This window comes from Pezoporus flaviventris, unplaced genomic scaffold, assembly GCF_033815535.1.
Source record: "Pezoporus flaviventris isolate CSIRO_AGI_PZ_B2104156 unplaced genomic scaffold, CSIRO_AGI_Pfla_v1 ptg000036l, whole genome shotgun sequence".
In the NCBI taxonomy this organism is placed as follows: Eukaryota; Metazoa; Chordata; class Aves; order Psittaciformes; family Psittacidae; genus Pezoporus; species Pezoporus flaviventris.
Window position 1 is genome coordinate 39,345,792 of NW_026892584.1, and position 21,707 is coordinate 39,367,498.

Below are 21,707 nucleotides of genomic sequence, written 5' to 3' on the forward strand. Positions count from 1 at the left end.
AACAGTATCTCAGTTTCTGGACAAGGATCTGTGAAGACTTTTCTCTGGATTCAGCTGTTGCAGTCAATGTCTTTGATGACCGGATCCCTTTGACTCCTGTAACAAGCTCTAAAGGAAACCTCCCAAGGTCCCAAAGTTTCCATGAAACAGATCTGTTTCCTAGGAGTGAATGTTGGTGCCTCACTAGACCATCACTCCTCAGTCTGTACTCACCACTCAGGTATTTTGTGGTGAAGAAATGAATATAATCTTTAAGACTCAGATGATCTCCTTATACACACAATGATTACATGAGGTTCTTTACCTTCCAATTTCTAAGTCAAAAAGAAAAAGAAATTATTCAAAAAAATAAAAGTTATCCTAAGTAGAAATCACTAAAATCTGCCAGAACAGAGTTACTGTAATTTTCAATGACTGTTGTGAAGAGTATGGAGATTTGGGGTAGAGTGGTTCTGGCAGCAAACAAGCTAAGTAAAAATGATTTGCAGTTTGGTTTCCTCAGGTGGAAGGAGGAGAGTGAAGAGCATTAGTCTGTATTTACAAAATATTGGTGTTTCTGTTTTGATGTTATTTTTGGATTAGTATCTGGGCAGGCACTTTTCCAGTGAATTCTGTTTATGTTGAATAGACTCCACTCTAATATAAAGGATTCTGACCTCCTGGAAATAAAATTAGCAGGTTTTATTTAGATGAGTCCTGGAGTAAGTAGAAGAGATGGGAAAATGGAGATTTGTCCTAATTTCAGCAACTGAGGAAGCACCCCTGAGACACAGAAGAATAAAAAGTAGAGTTGTTCTAAAAAATGGATTACTTTTTGCCTAACAGTGTATCAATGCAAAAAAAAAAAAAACAAAAAAAACCCTGAAAAACAATCAAGAAAAAGACAATACAAAAATTGAAGTTTGAAATGGTGATTATAACATACCATAGAATCATAGAATCAGTGGATGGTTTGGGTTGGAAGGGACCTTAAAGATCATCTATATGGGGTTGTGAGGATCATGTATTAAGAGAGTGAGAGCAAGATTTACTAATGATTTTTTTCATCAGATGTCAGGTTTTGGACAATAGAGCTGATATTCAGTAGTTAACTCAGAAAATAGAAGAAACATGTCATTGTATGTCAGAGGATATATACAATGCAAATTAGAGCAGATAATTTGACGGCAATGAGTGTACAGACAAAACCTATGAATTCTACAAACTCTCTACTCTGAAGGTCTGAAGTAAAAAGAATGAATGATGGATGAAGCAGCCATCATTACATTCCATATTTCCATTTCTCTGGAATGTCATTCACCGTAGCCCAGCAAGGCTTGGTCTGGTGAGCTACAGCAAAAGCCATGATGGCAAAGTAACCTTTTCAAAACAGTTAATGTTTCAGTTGTAAAAAGGAAAGCAAGACAAGCAGAGAAGGTGTGGAAGCAATCTGTGCCTATAGTCAGGTAGGCACAGTTTATCTCAGACAACAAAACCTTTGGAGAGCTTTGAAGAAGCAGTGTCTGCCTGTCACAGCTCACTTTGAAGTGTTGTCTCTTAACCCACCCCTCATTCTCTGCTCTTCCTTTTTCTTTCACTTCCCCTATTCTTGGTTAAAACTAAAAGCTAACATAGTAGAAGCAAACTTATTCAACCTGAGTGACATCATTGTCTTCAGGTACCTGTAAATGGTCTATCTGAAGCTAATCCGTTCTTTTCAGTGTGTGTATTTTCAGGCAGGTAACCTTGAATTAATTCTAGAGAAAATGCAGACTGCTGTATAGTTTTCTTACCATACTATAGGGATCTCTAGTTGCTTCAATAGTTTTCTTACCATACTATAGGGATCTCTAGTTGCTTCACATAAATGCAGACAAATTGCTAAAAGAGGTTTGGTGGAAGAAAGCACTAAATCAACAAGCAGAAACCAGGTCCCTCAAGAATCCCAAAACCCAGACATAACTGCTTAAAAAACAAACAAAAAAAAACACAAGAAAGAATACAAAGAATAATATAGCCAGTCTGTTTCCATAAGAGAGCTCAAAGGAAGAATAAAAAGATAGGCAGAAGGAATAATCACAGAATGAAATGCAGAATTTAAACGGCCTTGTGGTGGAAGAAATATTTCTTCTTGATCTGTTGCATGTGTAACAGACTGTTAAAGGAAGCAATTGGGGAGGTTTTGTACTGCTTTTTGTTGGCTTTTTTTTTTTTGGTTGGTTTTGGTGTATTTTGGGGAGGCGGGGGGTGTCTTTTACCTTCCATGCTTTTTCTGGGGTCTTTCCTAAAAACAGTTGAAATTCCAATGTAAATCACTAAGCAGGAAAGTCTTCAGATTTCTGAAGACAGGACCCAGATTAGATGTTTGTGGGCAGCCGGACTAAGTTCACACCTCCACCGGATCTCCATTCTAAGCCCTTCCAGGTTTCCTCCCTCTCCCCGCGGCCGCACGCGCCCCGTTGCGCACGTCGCCGGGCTCCTCACCCCGACCCCTCACAGGGGAGGGGGAGCGAAGCAGCAGAGCTGGGAAGGGGCTGCCTCGCCCCGTGGGCAGGTCCCCCGCTAGCGGGTGGGGGGCACGGGGGCCGGGGGGAGGTAGGCAGCCCTCCTCTCCCCTCCCTTCCTTCCTCTCTCCACCCTCCCTTCCCTCCCCGTTACGCTGCTGGCGGGGGTGCCGCCTTACAGGTCGCAACCGCTCTCCGGTGAGCTCCCCGCGGCGCGTAGAGGAGCGGAGTGCACGGAGCGGCCCCGGCCATGGTGCTGCGCGCCGCGGGGCTCATCGGCTGCTGCTGCTGCCTGCTGCGCCTCGTCCTCCCCGCAGCCCCAGGTAACGCCGGGGGAGGGCGGAGAGCGGCGGACACCCCGGCGATTGCCCCGGGAAGCGGCGCAGCCAGGGGTGGAGAGTTGGGAAAGTTTTGGGAGTTTGCCGGGGCTGGGAGTTAGGAGTCCTCCTGCAGACCCCGGGGGCAGAGCCTTCTCCAGGGCTCGCTCCGGGTGGACGTGTTGGTGGGCTTTCGGACGCTTTTCCTCTGCATCCCGCTGAGTGCGTCTTTCCTGCCGTTTGCGCGGGACGTCAGGGGCTGACGGTGATACTCCAGATGAACATTGCTTGATTCAAAGACTTGAAACAAACAAAAAAATGTACCTGAGACCTCTTTAACTCACGTTATTCATGCGTGAGTTAATGAAAAGGGTAATTTTCGTAAATCTTTTTCATCCCATGTACAGTTGAAATAGATTCAAAGCTTTCATTGTACATTGCATTAAATGAAATTTCCTTTTAACTAAAGGTACTTTTGTGTTTCAAGTAGGTTTGAAACAGTGCATTTTGAGTGGCATGTTATGAAATTACATACATGATTCTGTTCCGAAATTCCCCTTTTAAAGGCGTGTATAGTGATTTTTCATGCAGTTTGCATATGCTAAAGTGACTTTTCATTCTTTCACGGTTAATTCTTTATGTCATTTCACTTATCCTATAGGAACACTCTGCAACATACTTTAAGTTCATTTAAAATTTTATTTTGCAAAATATGTGTTTGAAGAAAGAAATCAGAGCATCATTAATTCTGGATTCTTTTAAAACAGCAGTGATGTGTATAGAAATGTGATACAGTTTTTTTGCGGAGTGCTGATTTTACTGGTTTGATGTGAGAAATCTTTCTTCCAGGCGTGAACTGTAAAACTGGCTGCCACCCAGAAAATGGATTTTGTGAATTTCCCAGTGAATGCAGGTAAAAATATCTGTCAGACAGGACTATTAGCACAGGAATGAATGGCTTCAATAATTTATAGTCCTGGTAAAATAGACAGAAGTTGAAATGATTTGTCATCTGAAAACATGGAAGTGTAATGAAACAGCACTCTATTAGGCTGCAGTAATTGGAACCATACAGTATAGACATCTAGGTGTTTTTTTAGTCTACTTTTTTCCAGTAAGGGAAGTCTTTACATTGATTAGCATTTATTTATTTATTTTCTTACTGAATGAAACGGTTTTCTTCACATAAACTGTTGCTAGTACCCAGAAGCATTGATGGTATCTTGTTCAAATGTGCTGCACAGTCCAATTTTGTATCCAAAAGTTTATTTATTGTGCCTCAGAAAGGGGAGCATCTTTGCAATTATGTTTATTAAAAATAAACTATGCCTCTACTTTATCTTTTATCTCTTTCAGGTGTCAGCCTGGTTGGCAAGGTGCTCTTTGTAATCAGTGTGTTCCTTTCCCCGGGTGTTTGCACGGCAGCTGTGCCAAGCCCTGGCAGTGCATCTGTGAGGAGGGCTGGGTTGGCAGCCTCTGTGACATAGGTTTGCACATCCTTTCCTGTCCTTGAGCAAGTGAGGTGAAAGAGCCCCATCTGGTGCTAGAGACGCTAAAGTCCTTCTGAATAACTGTTGGTACTAGATAATAGGGGGATTCTGGGCAGTGGCAGATAAAGCCAGAACTTTGATAATAATTTAGGCAGAAGCATGCAGTATCTTTTGTAACTGGTCATACATGCGAGCAAAGTGTAAACTCCTCATTCCATTTTAAACAATGATTATTGTGGACAAGGCCAACAAATAACTGCTCCCATGTCATATAAGCCATTTCTATAAAAATACAAGTTGTAATACATCAAATAATTTGAAATACTTACCTAGCACATCTATCTATCTATCTGTCTATCATCTATCTATCCATCCATCTGCTACTTTCTTAATACTTCTTGAAAAGGCAAGCATTGTGCTTATTTCTTCCTTTACTTAACCCAGTGATGATTCTGTGGAGTAGTATTAATATAACTGAGAAAAAGATCTGCCAGAACAGGCTGCCACTTCCTTGTGGCACCCTCCTTGTGAGGCATAAGCACAGCTCTTGTGTGCACTCTCTCACCCCTTGCCAGTCAGAATGGGCCAGCTTAGCAGAAGCAAGCTGTAGAATTGGCCTCTGGTGAGCTGGCTTATTTTGACTGGCACATACAAATTCTCAGCCAAATGGATTTGAGGGGGCCAAAGCCACATGAGCATCCATGAGCATGTGCCTCTTCAGCCCACATAGCTGCAGCTAGAAGAGGACAGGTAACCCGGGCCTCATTTTCTTTTCATGTCAGGCTTTTGTCGTAATACAGCATGTAATTTATGGAGCATGTCTGTGTTCTGCCAGTGCATACCCAAAGCAGTAATTAAGGATAATGCAGTTTGAACTGGATAAAATTTTCAAAATTAATAAAAAGTTTTCAGGTAGTTCACATGTTGCAGTGACATGGACCTTGGTGCAAGGTACTCAGGTACTCATTTAGATACTCATCAGGCTTTGTAGCCAGTACTCACTGGCTGCACACATAAGCATAGACAGGCCTCTTATTTAAAGCTAGTCCTGGTACATTTGCAGGAGCTGCAGTAGCAGTGATGCAGATGTGACTAAAACTTCTCAAGAGATGTTGCTCTGTGCACCTCCCACGAATGTGTTTGTACTCACGACAGCCACCTAGATTCTTTTTACAGCCAGTGAGGAAGAATGGGTCTTTCTGTGATCTACAATCATAGATTCCTAAAACTAGACTGAAAATCCCTCCACTGCCACCTTAGGAGGCTTGGTTCTATTGCTTGACAATAACTCCAAAGGACCAGGTTTTTAAAGGTACTGTCTTCACATCTAAATATGAATGTATATTAATGAATTAAGGTTTTCAAGCTGGGCATACTTTTAAAACCCATGAGTTTCTAGCTGAATTTTTAAGTACTAATGTATCTTTGCAATTCTGAGTCTCGCGACTGGTATGTAAGATGCAAAGCAATGCTTTGGAAATTGTAGCCGTATCTTCATGGAAAAATATTATTCTAATACATATTCATTAAGACAGTTATATTATACAAGCCAGGTATTTCAGAAACTGTTATTTCTCTCAGTGCTCAGAGTGATCTCAGTCTTTGATAGTTTGAATCTAGATCCCCATGAAGAGCTGCCAAGAACATTCAGACAAAAGAAATAACCTTCTTTTCATCTGCAGGCACGTGTTATGTTGACAGTCTGTTATCTCAGTAGATTTACCTACTCTAAATGCATTATTTTGCCACAAGGGATCAAGAGATGGGCCCTCTTTTTTTTGCTACTGAAGGGTTGCTACATGTTGTTATCCTGATCAAGTAAAGTACTGAAACCTCAAATGGGTTAATTGCTCAGCCACTGGTGCCTGCCAAAAAGTTGATGTCAGTTTCCTGTGTTAAATTATTACAGATTTGCTGTTGCACATTAACAGGTACTATTAAATGAAACTTGGGTTAGGAAGAAGGAAGAGTTTTGAAGGCAGCTCCCCTTTTGGGGATCACTGGCATCACACATGCTGTTTTTTTTAAATATGGAAATACAAATCCATTAATTTCTTATCACAAAGTACTGTGTCTCTCTCTTCCAATACTGACTTTTTGTGTACAATGAGGGCAAGCCACAGCTATTATATTTTTCACATGCCTATGATATTAAGTGCCATTTTTTAACTACTGGAGACCATTTTTAGCTTCAGGTATGTAATGAGATAAGGTGTGTTAAAAAGCTACATTTGTGTTGTTTCTGTGGAGACTGATGAAGAGTTGTGAGTAATGCAGTTTTGGTACTCTCTTTAATTTATTTTTTTTTTCCTGCTATAGAAAGCTTAATATTTGCAGGAAGTTTCCAGTATAACCATATACATATATATATGGTTTAATGTTGCCAACTATAAGCAAATGCCAACTCACAAGGATGGCAAAACCCAGAAGGAAAACTCTGGGAAGGTCTGAAGTTCATTGTCTACTACTGTAAATACCTGAAATATTTGTAAACTACAGATACAGTTCAAGCAGCTTATTTGCTTGCTAAGCATAGGAGGAAAAAAGATAATTTTGGACCAGTGGTGTTATATCTTTTTCTGTTTTCTAGAAAAGTTAGTGTATGGTCTCCTTGGCTTGGATTGTGGAATTTCCTTTCTGGAGTAGTTTTGAATCATGAAGTAGTTTTGCTAATGCCTCCGACTGTGTAGCTGTTGGTTTTGCTATGGACACTCTGGTTCTCAGTTCAGGTCAAGAATGACTTTCCCAGTAATTTAGAGGCCCACAGATTGTAGGTTGAGCTTGATCCACGGTAAACACGTAGGGCAGGATCAGTGGTATCATTTATGACTATTATTGCAATTACGTGGACAGACTTTGCACTTAAAGAAAGAAATCTATGAGTTGGTATTAGTGTTAACACTGCTGGTTAACCTCCTTGCAGTGGAGTGCACCACAGCCTGCCTAACAGTGCATCTTCTCATCCTATGGAAACACAGCCTTGAAATTGGGTATATAAACACCTGGAACCAGGCTGCACAACAGTTTCTCTCTGCAGCTGACATATGCTATACAGTACAAGGAACCACATCAAACATTGAATGTAAGACCAATTTAGTCAATTTATTTCCAGGATAAAACAACAGCCCAGTTTGAGCATATGATCCACCTTGCTAAATCAGATCAGTCATCTGTCATCTTGCCATCTCTGTGTCTGCACAGTCATATTACTGGGCCTCTGTCTTCCTGCATGAATCACATCCTCCATCTGGCTAAAAACACATGTGATGTGAGCTTGGAGTATACTGTGTTATATGTCACTTGACTTCTTTGCCCAAGACTTTAATGACTTTTGACTTTGATGACTGTCACAAAGAGAGTATAGGTGGAGCCTCTAATGCCCGTACTAGGCATGCATGAGACAGGATCTAGAAACTGCTGTGACATAAACTACTACTGAGTCTGCCTTCCTTCCAAAAAGCACTCAGTGATTGCTTTATTTACTGCAGCATCATAATCTAGTTTTACACAAATATTACTTAATTTATTGGTAGTGTGGTTGTGGCTATTCATAAACGTGTAAATGTGTCATCCTTTTTTTAAAATTCTCATCTCAGACTCAGTTACCACTTGAAGCAGGTAAATCACTTGGCTGTTGGCCTTTTGAGATGTAAATTTGATAAAAATATATAAACCAGGCTATTTGAGGTTATTTATGTAGTATGTTTTAAAGAATTATGTTCCAACAAGTATCTAAGTGGTGTTTTAAAATTAAATCCCTGACATAAATTAGTGACAGTAATGTATGTGTTTTTGTGTGCATATATACACACTATCCATATATTTCAAAGAGCTTCCTTGCTCCTGCATCAGAATTCATGCTTTATTACCTGCCTTTTAAAGCCTGTGAAAATAACACTGCTCCAAAAAGTATTCAAGGTTACTTTGGTCCTTGTGAAAATTGGAGCTTACACTCAAAGTGCATGGAAAGTGGTTGTTTTGGAATGAAAACAGGCTAATACAGGAGAAAATAGAGCCTCTTATCCAGGGAAAATTATATTTAATAGCTAGGGATGTTGAAATGTTTTGCTATGGTTAAAATTTTGCAGTACCTCTTGATATCATCTAAATTTCATGTTATGTTGTGGGAAGTAAAATACAAATGCCCTTAAATCCCTTTTCATCTTCTTAGAAAGTGTATGTGTGCACATGTTTGTGTGAGGCTTGAGATAACTTTCAGTAAGATCTTCTCTGCAGCTGCTCCATTAACTGGCTAAAATATGCTCTTGTTCGTTTATTTATTTTTAATTATTTTAAAAATTCAGTAATCATTTGAGTGGGAAGTGGCTCAGCAGGGAAATTGTAAAGAAAATGAGATGTGTGACTTTGGGTCCAGGTGTCAAACAGCTTTCTCTTACGGTACAGTTATATCAGGGCTTGATGCAGCCCAGCCAAAAGAGGAAATTTTTTTTCTGGAACTTGCTGATCTCTGTTATTATTAAATGACTGTTCATAAGCACATAATGATAGGCTCTGGGCAGGGAGTGGGGAGAATTCCCAGTTCTGATTGCTTTATCACAATTCTGCTCATGGAGAAGCCAAGGTTATGAAAGGATGCCTAGAGTACATAGTTATTTCTTTCTCCCATACTAATATTTTATTGATAATATTACTTATTTATAGACTGGAACAATTTGCAAGTGGGAGCTATGAAGAGAGAAACTGAAAGTGCTTGCAATAATAGTTGAACAATCTGAATTCTATTTTAACAGAGGGAGGAATAAATCAGAATTTATAAAACGCAGGATGAAGGACTGTTAAAGCTATACTGTGTTTGAAGTATTATTAACTATTTACTGACTCTTTCTCATTAGATTAATTGAGACCTGTTGCTTTTTCAAACAGATGTTCACCCATGTTCTGCAAAACCCTGCACCAATAACTCAACATGCATAGAGACTGGTGATGGAGGATATATTTGTCTGTGTGGCCAGGGATTTACAGGAAAAAACTGCCATCTCAAAAAAGGACCTTGCATTATTAATGGGTAAATATTGATTTCTGTCATGAATTTAAAATATGCACTCCTTATGACTATTATTCAAAATTCTTTGGTAAGTAGAAGTGTCTTTGTGCTAAAATATATAATAATGATATTTTTATCAAACTTTACAGATCTGATCTGCTCATATTGTAAAGATGTAAAGATTATCAGCATAATTTTAGTACTCAAAGTATTTGTACATTTTATTGTGGTGAATTTATACCTTCCCAAGAGTTTTGTAAACAAACTTGAAGTAACCTCCCATCCTGTGTTCTCACCTCTAATGAAAGATAACTGTACCTACAAGCCATATACAGTAATAAGAACAGTAACCAATACACAAACTGTCTGCACAAAAACATCTAGTCTTCCAGTCTGCCATTTTTCTTAACTGACATGTAACGGTATGTCCATAGTTTATTGAAGGAGATAATCTTACTTCTACCAGACCAGGGAGTGTGGGAGGCCATTGCTCTCCATTCTCTGAGTGGGACGTTAGGGACAGTATTGCCAGCAGGTTGAAGGAAGTGATGCTTCCCCTCTTCTCAGTCCTGGTCAGACATCTGTATTGCTGGGCCCAGTTCTGGTTTCCCCAGTATGAAAAGGACATGGACGTACTGGAGTGAGTCCAGTGAAGGGCCACGAAGATGATTAAGGAATGGGAACATCTCTCATATGAGGTGAGACTGTGAGTTGGATTATTTAGCCTGGAGAAGAGTACTGGGAACTTACTCGTATGTATAAATACTGGATGCAGAGAAGCCAAGAAGATGAAGCCAAACTCTTTTTAGAGGTGTTCAGTGGAAGGACAAGAGGCAACAGACACAGACTGAAAACTTTTCAGCAGTATTGCTGGTAGAAATGCTTGGAAAAAGGGTGACCTTTCAAAGTTAAAGAAAATGTGAGCTAGTGTTTTTATTGAAGTCTAGAAGTGTCTGCTGTCTTCTAGCTCATCAAGGATCTGATCTCATAAGCATACAGAATGCCTTTCTGGTGGTTACAAGCTTGGTAAAACTATCACCTTAAAATCACAGTTTTCTTTTTGGAGATTGCCTTCTTTCTCTTTAGTTCCATATTGGTAACCTCTGGTTCTGCTTTTGCTCAGCGATAGAAAATGATGAATATTCAGATCACCTTGTGACAAAATCTTCCTGAAGACTTGTACATTCTTGTTTAAGGAACATTAACACCTCTCTCTGGCAAGGATTGCCATTCTTGCAACTTTATGTCAGTGTAATATTTTTGCCATTTCTTTTAATTCTCACATAGTTCTGTTTAGGTTTACATTCAGCCTCTAAGATAACTGCTCTGGTTTGCCTGTTTCTCTTCATTGACAATGAGGACATTTAAGCTTCTCACACGTGCGTTGAATCGGATCCAAGCTACCTGCCTAACACAGGGGATGTGTTGCTTTCTCTACTTTTCATCTGTAAAGCAAATATTTCAGTAATTGAACCCAGGCATATTTTAACTATCCAAGATAACAGGTGGGGTACAGCATCAATGAAATAACACAGGTTAATTCCATGTAATTCCTTAAAATCCTTATTGTTTTAAATTGCTGAAACTACATTTTTGTGATGGTACTCTGCATTCAAACTGACTGCTTATGATCTAGTCTGGAAACAATGAACAATTTTTCTTAAGGAAACAACATACTTGAAACAGCAGTTAATTTTCTCTAGGATGCTGTCTCCTTTTCAGGAAAACGAGCAGCAGGCTCTGCCAATCTGCTTTTAATGCAAAAAGACAACTGTTCTCAGTATAAGCACTCTGTGTCTTGTAATACTTCACAGTCCACCAGAGAGCGCACCTCATATCCTGGAAAGAGACCTCATTATATATAATGACACCAGTTCATTCACATCTTCATCTGTTTCTCTCTACCTCAAATGGTAACAGTTGATATTACTAAGCATTGTCCCTGGTTCCTCAGTGCACATTTACAGATGGTACAAAGACAATTCACAAATCAAAGTGTTTGTTCTAGTCTGTTTACAAAGTCAGGCACGTGATCCGCATTACTGACGTTTCTGATGAAGTTTTGCTCTGAAGAAGAGCAGCAAGTGGTACTTTCTAAAATGAAATCAGAGTATTCGGAAAGAAAAGAAGTGGTGCACCCATGTTTCCACGACTGGCATTTCATATACCACACCTTGTTGAACATGTGTTAAATGCCAAAAATGCATTTTTGCACAATCTATTCAAGGAGATGAATATTACTATTTTATTTATTTAAATATATGAAAATCAGGCAAATGCATCTCAGTTTTAATAATAAACATAGTATCGAAATTCTACATAGTGGCCCTTAAGTGTTTTTATTTTAATTATTTACTCTTCTGAAAGGTTTGGAAAAAAATTTTACACTTGCATTCTCCAGCAATTTCCTCCTGTTTGCCTAGAAAGTACTGTAATTCAACCCACCCATAAGGGTTCAAACTTCTACACTTTGCCATATGCAAAGCAGCTTGTCAGATTTTCCATGGGACCTGTAAAGCAAAGAGAGGGTGCTTGACTCTCCAAGAAGGGCAGAACTGCTCATTTACTCAAGGACTGTACAACTACAATTTCCATATTTTGCTGAAAGCAGACACAGTGGCTAGTGATTGTGCTCAAATTCCTTGTTTGCATGATCACCTCAAGCTGTCACCAGCAACTGCTATGTCAAAATCTAGTGAAACCCACACCTTTTGCTTTCCTAATACTGCTTCCAGACTTCCAGTTTGTTCTTTCAGTAGGTTTTTTTTCCCAGCCAACATCTACAATGAAGGAAAATACAAAGAGGTTTATCAGCAGTTTATATGAAAGCAGCAAAAAACAGGCAGATGAGTCACCTACCACAATATTAAGGCTCTCATGATGGGTGGCCACCAAGTATTTCAGTCCCCAGTAAAGCCAGAGTTACTTGGGGTGCTCTCTATTGTAGCTACCACCAGAGTATTAGGAAAAGTGGTGCTGTCAGAGAGGCTTGTCATAAGCTTTGCCAAGTGTTACTCATCTTTAGGTTTTATTATTAAGTTTTAAAAGCTTTTCTCATATATGATGAGCTGCCATGAAAGTGGGTTTTGAGATTTATTTGTAAACCTGTGACCCAGGGTCCCTTTTCTCCCAACAGGGCCAGCTAAAGGACCAAGTCCACATTGCTCCACTGAATTGATGTTTGTACCTTTCTGTCAATGGGTGGCCCTATCTTTTGACCTGTCACTCAGTAAGGTACATTGCAAAGATAAAAAAAGATGTCTCAGTGAATTTACATCACTTAACACATAGTACCAGGCTACTAATTATTAAGTTCCTAAATGGTTTGCTGAAATACTTGGTTTCCTGTGGTTCTGTCCTCACATTACAGCTGCCTTTGGCAAGGCTGAAACTATCCCACTTACATATTTTATTACATTTATCAGAATTTTTGGCTGAACAACAGTTTGCAGGAAACTATGTTTGCTTCTAAATTTTTTGTGTCATAGAGCACTGGAGAAGCAGAAAAAAATTGATCAGCTTTACATCTAGCAGCTATGGCAGAGTATTTTTCTTTGCCAATACAACACATGGATTATTTTTTGAATAATCAGGTGGAAAACAAAGCCATGGTGCTAGTGTCTTTTTTCAGTTTTGTCTGAATAGTAGCTCAGCTAAATGGCTCTAAGCATACGAAAACAGTGGGAAGCTTAATTTGAATAGGTGTTTGAAATAATTTTAAATCCCTTCACAGCTCTTCAGATTGAATTTATATATTAGTCTACTAATCCTGCCCGAACGGTCGGCAGAAGAAATTATAATCTGTTTTGAGAAAACTGTTGAACAAACTCATTCTTGATTCAACTTCATTGACTTCAGTGGATTTGCATTTGGAATTGGCTCTTCTAAAGAAAAACAGCCCCTTTTATTGCATAAAATGTTTCATAATAGCTTCTTTCATTGGACTTTAAATTCAGTTTTGTCTGTGTGGTTGTTATCTATTCTAGTTCTCCCTGCCAGAATGGAGGAACGTGCATTGATGACGATGGTTTTGCACCCCATGCTTCCTGTCTGTGCCCTTCTGGTTTTGCTGGCAACTTCTGTGAAATAGATAGAGATGACTGTGAATCCAACCCGTGTGAAAATGAAGGAACATGTACAGATACTGGTGTGGGTTTCAGCTGTTTGTGTCCCCCTGGCTATACAGGAAAGCTCTGCAGCAGCCGTGTCATGTTCTGTGCAAGTGGCCCATGTGAGAATGGAGGGACATGCAGTGAACATCCCCAAGGAGGATTCAAATGCATCTGTAAATCAGAATTCATTGGTGTGACCTGCAAACATCCCATCAAAAACACAAGTCTTTCTCAAGCAAATATGGAGACAAGGCACATGCAGAATTACAAGCCGACCTCAAAAGCTCATCACAGATCAGTGCATCAACAAGAAATCTTGAAAATAACAATGAAAGAAACTATCCAAAATGCAGATCCCTTGCTGAGTAGAAGCCAGGTGATATGTTTTGTTGTACTGGGCTTGCTTACATGTCTTGTTGTCTTGGGTACAACTGGGATTGTGTTTTTTTCAAAATGCGAAATGTGGCTTGCTAATGCCAAATACAGTCATCTCCTACGCAAGAAAAAGAACTTTTTTCTGAAATCTAACAATGGGGAAAATCTCTCAGTTAATATTATCTTCCCAGAAAAGATCAAATTGACTAATTATACTAAGAACTACACTGCCATTTAGGCCCTTGAAAGCCAAGCAGCAACTTGCAACTTTTTATAGCAATATGTAAAATAGATTGAATTTATTGCACATGATTGGCCTCAGTATTTGTGCTGTAGCTTGTGCTGAGTGATAATGAAAAAATATAATGTATCTGTATTGCTAACTATGTTTTCATTCCCGAAAATAAAAGGTAAAATAAATTTTTTAAAATATTAAAGAGCAGGGAATTGATTCTTTTCAAGACAGCTATAGTTTGTAAAATATAAAGTAAAATCTACCACTAGAGCTGTATTGCATCTTTCTTGTCTTGTGCAAAGTTTGTTGGCAAATACGGTACCTGTAAATTTTGCTTTTTTTTAAAATAAACAGCAGTTAAGGACTACACTGGTTTATTTATTTATTTGTAAATGTTATGCCACAGCAAAGACCGCAGTGAGTGTCCCTGCTTAATTCTTCTGCTATATGTGACAAAGACTTTAGAGACTGCAATCAACAGGAGCAAATTCACACCAATGTCTCAGCTATCCAGGCAGTTTTGCTATTTTTACATGCTCCTTTGATAGAATCTTACGGGTCTTTGTGATACTAATTTCAGGTTAAAGGTCTCTGTTGCTTGCCATGCTGCCTCCATAAATTGTTCTATTTGTCTATTTTAAAATGTTTAAAAGGTGTTTAATGTCATTGGTCATACTTTCTGTTTAGAGACCTAGTAGAGATGTAAAGGATCTGATCCTGACTTTTCTATAAATACTCCTCAAAGAACTCTGCTGAGAGAAGTATCCTTCATGCCTGTGTCATAGGAAGAAATGAAAAGATAACATGTGCCACCTGAAATAGGACAGCTGCTTTTAGTTCTTCATTTCTGCTTTTTCTGTGTCATATTACAAGGAGAGAAAATCTTCAAGAATCAAAAGCAGCACTGGCAGAGAGGCAAAGGGTCACAGAATCATAGAATAGTTAGGGTTCGAAAAGGACCTTAAGATCATCTAGTTCCAAACCCCTGCCATGGGCAGGGGCACCTCACAATAAACCATGCCACCCAAGGCTCTGTCCAACCTGGCCTTGAACACTGCCAGGGATGGAGCATTCACAACTTCCCTGGGCAACCCATTCCAGTGCCTCACCACACTTACAGTAAAGAACTTCCTCCTTATATCCAATCTAAACTTCCCCTGTTTAAGTTTTAACCCATTAACCTCTTGTCCTGTCACTACAGTCCCTAATGAAGAGTCCATCCCCAGCATCCCTATAGACCCCCTTCAGGTACTGGAAGGCTGCTATGAGGTCTCCACACAGCCTTCTCTTCTCCAGGCTGAACAGCTCCAACTTTCTCAACCTATCTTCATACGGGAGGTGCTCCAGTCCCCTGATCATCCTCGTGGCCCTCCTCTGGACTTGTTCCAACAGTTCCATGTCCTTTTTATGTTGAGGACACCAGAACTGCACACAATACTCCAGGTGAGGTCTCACGAGAGCAGAGTAGAGGGGCAGGATCACCTCCTTTGACCTGCTGGTCACGCTTTTTTTGATGCAGTCCAGGATACAGCTGGCTTTCTGGGCTGCAAGCACACAGTGAAGCCGGCTCGTGCATTTTCTCATCAAAGCCAACAAAAATGTTAGGGCTCTGAGAGCATTAATCGGTCTTATCATCCCTGAGGAGCCTTACCTGGGGCGCTTATCCACCACTACCCACAGGTCCATTTCAGGGCCGTCCAAGGCTAGAGGTCCAGATCTGAACTATGCTGTGGGAATGCTGTTCTCCACTTCTGCATGGTGGGTAGAATTTAGACCTGAACTATAGGCAAGCTTTCTGCTGGATGGACCTTTTGGACCTATGCTCTGGCCCTGTCTCCTTTCACTTCTGATTGTAAGCCATGGATGGACCCTGGACCTGGTTCATCACTTGCGTCTGGGATAGCTGATGGACCCCATTACCAGCACCAGCTCTGGCGATGTGTTCTGAGACTGTGCTGTTGGTGGGGCACGTCCCACCCTTGAGCATGACCCTCCAGGGTCTCCCAGCTTCCCTACTGGGCAACCTGATGCTCGCTGCTCCCTTAAAGAATAAATAAATAAATAATTAACCTCCCAAATAATAATTTACTTCACCAGCCACCCCAAATAGGAATATTTAGCAGCTCCTAAGCTGCTGATAACTATGCTACTCCCAAATCCATTAACAGCTGCTCAAATTTGAAAATAAAAAAGCCTTAAAGCACATACAGGTCATTACCCTAGGATTTTTTCTCTTGACATCTCTTTTAATTGCTGTAAGTATATAGCAAGTTTGCTTTATTGCTGATAATATTCACACATATCATAGCATTACAATCAAGTGCAAAGGTTAGAGCTAACAGGAAAAATGCTGTTGAGATACTACTGTAGAAAGTGTTGACATCTAGCTAACAGGATTAAAATCTTAAAGGAAGCAGATGCTCTCTCTCAAAACTCTTGTTGAGAAGATAAATATTCATCAAATCCAGCAACTTTTCAACCAGTCATACTGAAGATGACTAATATAGAAATCCAGATGAAGGTAAAACCAGGCAAGCAGTGTTGAATTTGCAGCCATGAAACATGAGCCACAGGAGTTTTCCACATTTCTTATATATTTGAAACATGTAGCTCAGTATCGTATATTTTAATGTGATCTATTCTGTGATTAGACGTATGTTAGGCTAAATTTGGAGATGATAAGAAACTGAATAACTCAATTGGGTAGCTTGCAACTGTGATACAAAACAAGCTGCCACAGTAGATATATGCTAGTAATCAGCAATTAAATTCTAGGCTCAGCTGTGCACCTACCCTCTCCCTATGAGCAGGTGCTCCCTCAGAAGAACAAATAGGCTGAGGGATGGGTTTGGACAATGGTATAGTTCATTAAGGACAGTAGCTCCCTCTCACTTGTCCCCAGGTTATGGGAGAATATATGAAAAGATATTTGTCGTGGTTTAAACCCAGTCAGGTAACTCGTTCGCTCACTTACCCCCCCTTTCTTGCCCTCCCCCTGCTCTCGGAGGGATGGAGAGGAGAATTGAAAAGAATGCAACTCCCATGGGTTGAGATAAGAACAGTTTAGTAACTAAGGTATAACACAAATCACTACTGCTACCACCAATGATAATAATGATAAAGGAAATAACAAGGGAACAGAATACAACACCTCACCACCCGCTGACCGATAACTCGCCCCCCAAGCCCGACCAAGCTCCGACCGATACCTCCTCCAACCCTGCAGTCTCCCAGCCCTTCCGGCTAACTCCCAGTTACATCCTGGGCATGACGTGCTGTGGTATGGAATAGCTCTTTGGTCAGTTTGGGTCAGGTGTCCTGTCTCTGCTTCCTCCCAGCTTCCCCTCCTCCCTGGCACAGCATGAGGCTCACAAAGTCCTTGGCCAAACCAAAACATCGCTATCAGCTCTGCTCCCGAGCCGAAAGTCAAAACACTGCACTGCACCAGCTACCAAGGAGGAGAAACATGACTGCTACTGCTGAACCCAGGACAATATTTTTATTTTAAAAATTTCCCTCTGAGCCTTCTTAGCCTCTGTCCTTGTTGCACTAACAAAAAAAAAACAAAAACAACAAACCAAAACCAAAACAACAAAACAACAATAAAACCCACAGATGTTCCACAAAGGTCAAGTTTTTAGAGACAGGGTGTGTTTTTCTGGGTTTCTTTTTTGTTTGGGTTTCTTTCATGGCCATGGTGGGGGAGAGGTCTGTAGTGGAAAAGTAGAACATATAAAGAAGTAGAAATTATGAAATTTTGGACAAGGATGTCTGAATAGAGAATATGTGCACAGCTTTTCTTTTTACTGCCATTCTTAATATCTGTCCATACATCAATAATGTATACATCGCTTTTGATTAATAAGGATTCTACTTGCAAGTACTAAAGCATCTGCTGTAGACATATCCCTAACAGCCCAGCTAATCAGCTCTTCTGGGTTAATAACTTGAGTTCTGTTTTCAAAGAAATATTTAGGTCCAGATGGACTGTGGTATTCCTGCTTGAAACAGGCTTTTAGCTTTGGAGGGTAAAGCAGCGTTAAGGCTGGCTGCAGGAGTATACACAGACCGTCACTGAAAACAGTGGTCCATATTCCACTGCTTGAGTACAGTACTTTTCATAACTATGTCCCTCCCTTTCCAAGTTCTCAAATTTGTCTGTGCCTTGGCAAAATTTATTTATCATCAAAGCCTTAAGGCAAAACAATTTGCTACAGATATAGGATTAATTTATCTATCTATCTATCTATTTATTTATTTTTAGTCCAGGAATTTCCTGGCAGAACTATGTGCATATGCATCCAGAACACACTAAATTATTGCACATGTACTATGCATGCACTGTTGATTTTCCAAAACACATCACATTTACTATGAGTTTCTTGTGAATGAGACAAATCCTCCATTCCTGGATGTCACACAGCCTAGGAAAATATTAATTTCTGCCTGGCTTAGGTGAAAGAAGAGTCTTGAGAGAAGACTCTGGTTGCTCAACCCGTGTTGGAGCCAGTTCTTGAGGCCCACAAAGACGGGCCAGCTTTGTTGCATCTCTTTGGTCATTACATGAGATCAAGCCATAATAAAACATACTGTGTATTAGATTTTGTTCTTAAAACATAAAGTAATATTTTGAAATTTCTTCCTAAATTCCTTGAGGGAAATGAGGGCATGTTCCTTTTAAAACTTTGCAAGAAGGGGAAAAACACTATATAAAGAAGAGTATTTTAGTATGAAATACAAACTGACTGTTGCTCTGGGACTTGAAGAAAACCACTGAATTAGTTAATTTTGGTCATTGGCTCTAAAGCTCAAAACCAGGAACTTTTTCTTCCATTTTACTCCCCTATATATATATACTCTTCAAGATGTAGGACCTTTGCGGAAGCTCATACCTGAGTCAGGGTCTCAGACAAGTTCGTGGGAGCACAGTGCAGAGTCTAGTCCTTATCCTTAGCAATACAGACAAATTTTTCAGGCACAGAGCAACATTATTGTATTCATGGTTTCTCAAAGGCAAGCTTGAGCAACTTTGAATGTGCTAAAATATGGAGGTGGTCTAATACAAAGAACAGGGACTAAGCCAGGCTTAACTAGAAGTTTTGATTAGACCAAAAATGTTTTTTATAATGTTTTGCCACATGAAACTTGGAACAAAAATGCTATTTCATTCTTCCTCTCCCCATCCACTTTTGAAATTACATCCTTGCTATTAATTGCAACCTTAGACTATGTATATCCACTTGATGGCAGTATTAGAACACAGAACAGTTTGAATCTCTTTATCCCCTTCACGCTTTTATTTCGGGCAGTTTATAACCCATCCTTAGTGACTAGTTATGGAAAAAGGGCAAAAAAAGAGAATAAGAACATGCCCATGGTTCTTAACCTGAAGGTAACAGCTACTCATGACCTGCTGAGCTGCAGCAAAATCAAACCATACCAGCATCAGTAGAGAAAGCAGAAGTGTTTTCTCAGCAGAATTACCGGTCTGCTTTGGAATTAAACTGGAGAGTAGAGACCTGACATCTACAGACCTATAGTATTGGTGATACTTCTGAAAAGGTTACTGCACTCAGAATACATGCTTTAGATCTTCTGCCATCACACATGAACATATGCATGCATACATATTTGTAAGTAATACTGGTTTTTAAATGAACAATCACTGAGATGAAATGAAGAACAATGAAGGGAAAACCAAGAAAATATTTTCTAGACATTCAGGTAAATTCAAAAGTTTTGGTACACTAATATACTCCTAGCCTGTCCCACTTTACTTGTGTATTTTTTTCAACCCAAAAGGGCATGCACAGCAATTTGTCAGTAATCCATATTCATTCTCATGGTCCCCACACCATGTGGTGAAATTTTTATTTGCCTGCCTCTATCTTACTGGCTTTCAAAGGTGTACAAATGGGAAGGGGAAAAATACATGTTTGATATTTTAAAATGATTTTTGTGCTAAATTCAAGGCCAGAATTTCACTCCGTTCTCTAGAACAGGTATCTCATTACTTACTGGGAATTTTGCATCTACAACATTTCCAGCAAGGAATAGTTAATATTTCAACAGGCTAAATAAATATGGAGTTCATTGGAGTAATTCCATTCTACCTTCCAGTGTTTAAATTACTGGAAGCATTTCAAGAGACCTGCATTTTATCATGGGGCAAGCATATGCTTTTAACTCTCACCTGTGCCTGGTTTTCTTCTTAAATAATGGGACTTGGAGGACTAAAGAGACTGACTGATTTGATGGCTGGGAGCCTGGATTGCTGAGAGATATGAGGGGCAGCCTGGTTTCAGGGACTGTTGGACCAGTCCATGTAGTTTTAAGCCCAAGAAAGAGTTAGTGATGTCTCCTTGCTGAGGGAGAACAAAGATTGCGTGGAAGCCAGAGATGAAGTGTGAGAAATCGCGTGTGGGCTTCATGATGGGAGAGAGCCATAAAGGGATCAACTCTATTGTGGAGCCCTGTCTGAGGGAGTTTTTCTTTACACAACTGCAGGGCTGTTATACTGCTAACAGATGAGCTCATAAGGGGAGATCTTAAGTTTGTGCTTTATAAAGCATGTGTGAGGTTGAGTGACCTAAGAGGGAGAAACTGTAGCATTACCACTTTTGCTCTCCACAGCTGTCTGCTGGTCCAGTCCTGTTCTTCCGTCCAGAAAGCTGGAATTGCCCAATACATTCAGTGAGACTGCTGCCATTACAGAGGGGAGGGGTGTTATCTTCCTTTAGAGTATCAGTCCTTTTGATATTTTGTGCATTACTGCCCAGATTCTGCATTGATCGTGCCTGAAGATTTTATTTTTTTTATCCTACCATCATGGTCTTCACCAACAAAAAGTACTGATCAGTGAAATAGGGTGCAAAAAAAATCAGGGTGTCACCAGCTTCAAGCCTTTCTTATCCAGAGAAGCCAACAAGAAAGGTTAGAGATTATTAGCTCTGTTGACCAAGTTACAAAATTGTGAAATGCAAATGGCTTTTCAGTAACTCCCTCTAGTTCCTAAGTAGGTAGATCCAGGTTCATCGTGTCCACTGATACCACTTGCAGAAGGGTTTTACTCTATACATATTAGTATCTCAAATCCATCTATCTTTGAAACTAACTACATGCCAACGTGTATTAAACATGAATAGAAGCAAACAAATAGAGTGATGGTAGAGCACTTAGGAATGGAAGATCATGGCCAAATCAGCACAGCCACAATTCAGTAACAACTTTAGGAAAGGGCTTCATGTGTCCTATTTTGTGGAGGCACACAAAAAAGAATAGGAAAAGGGAGAAAGAGCCTAGTTTCAAGAGCAGTTGCTTTGAGGATGAGAAGTAAAACAGTGTGGTGGGATGGTCTCCACAAAGCCCCAAGACAGAAGAGGAATGAAGGCCACCCAGTTAACCTGGAAACAATGAACCTCAACGTCCTTGTCAGTCTAGCAGGCGAGACTAGCTTGAGGCAGGGGAGGAAATCTAAGTAGGTGGCATAGCTTGAAGAAGGAGAGAATTTAGGCCTTTTTCTTTTCTTCTGCTCCCCCCAAGAGGTGCTGATTAGATCTGTGATACTTTACCCAAGCCCTTAAAAGCAGCACAGTATGTGTGACCGCTGCAAGATGATGGGGAAATGGCCATCCTGTTATGGATTACTGTCTATCATTCATTTCACAACTTAAAGAGAGGTAGGAAGTGA

The 21,707-nt window shown here is 40.0% G+C and overlaps 1 protein-coding gene across 1 annotated transcript; it reads left to right on the forward strand.

Annotated features, from left to right (window-relative positions):
- Window positions 1-2,531: 2,531 nt before the first annotated feature.
- DLK1 (delta like non-canonical Notch ligand 1) lies at window positions 2,532-14,765 on the forward strand. The gene is made up of 5 exons (XM_061464019.1): window positions 2,532-2,806; window positions 3,650-3,713; window positions 4,157-4,287; window positions 9,175-9,316; window positions 13,282-14,765. Exons 1-5 carry the CDS (start codon window positions 2,734-2,736, stop codon window positions 14,018-14,020), a joined length of 1,149 nt encoding a protein of 382 aa, XP_061320003.1. The 5' UTR covers window positions 2,532-2,733; the 3' UTR covers window positions 14,021-14,765.
- The last annotated feature ends 6,942 nt before the right edge of the window (window positions 14,766-21,707 follow it).

Coding starts and splice junctions, on each gene's coding strand:
- DLK1 (XM_061464019.1), top strand. CDS start 2,734: ATGGTGCTGCGCGCCGCGGGGCTCATCGGCTGCTGCTGCTGCCTGCTG. Junction 2,807..3,649: donor CGTCCTCCCCGCAGCCCCAG/GTAACGCCGGGG, acceptor TCTTTCTTCCAG/GCGTGAACTGTAAAACTGGC. Junction 3,714..4,156: donor GAATTTCCCAGTGAATGCAG/GTAAAAATATCT, acceptor TATCTCTTTCAG/GTGTCAGCCTGGTTGGCAAG.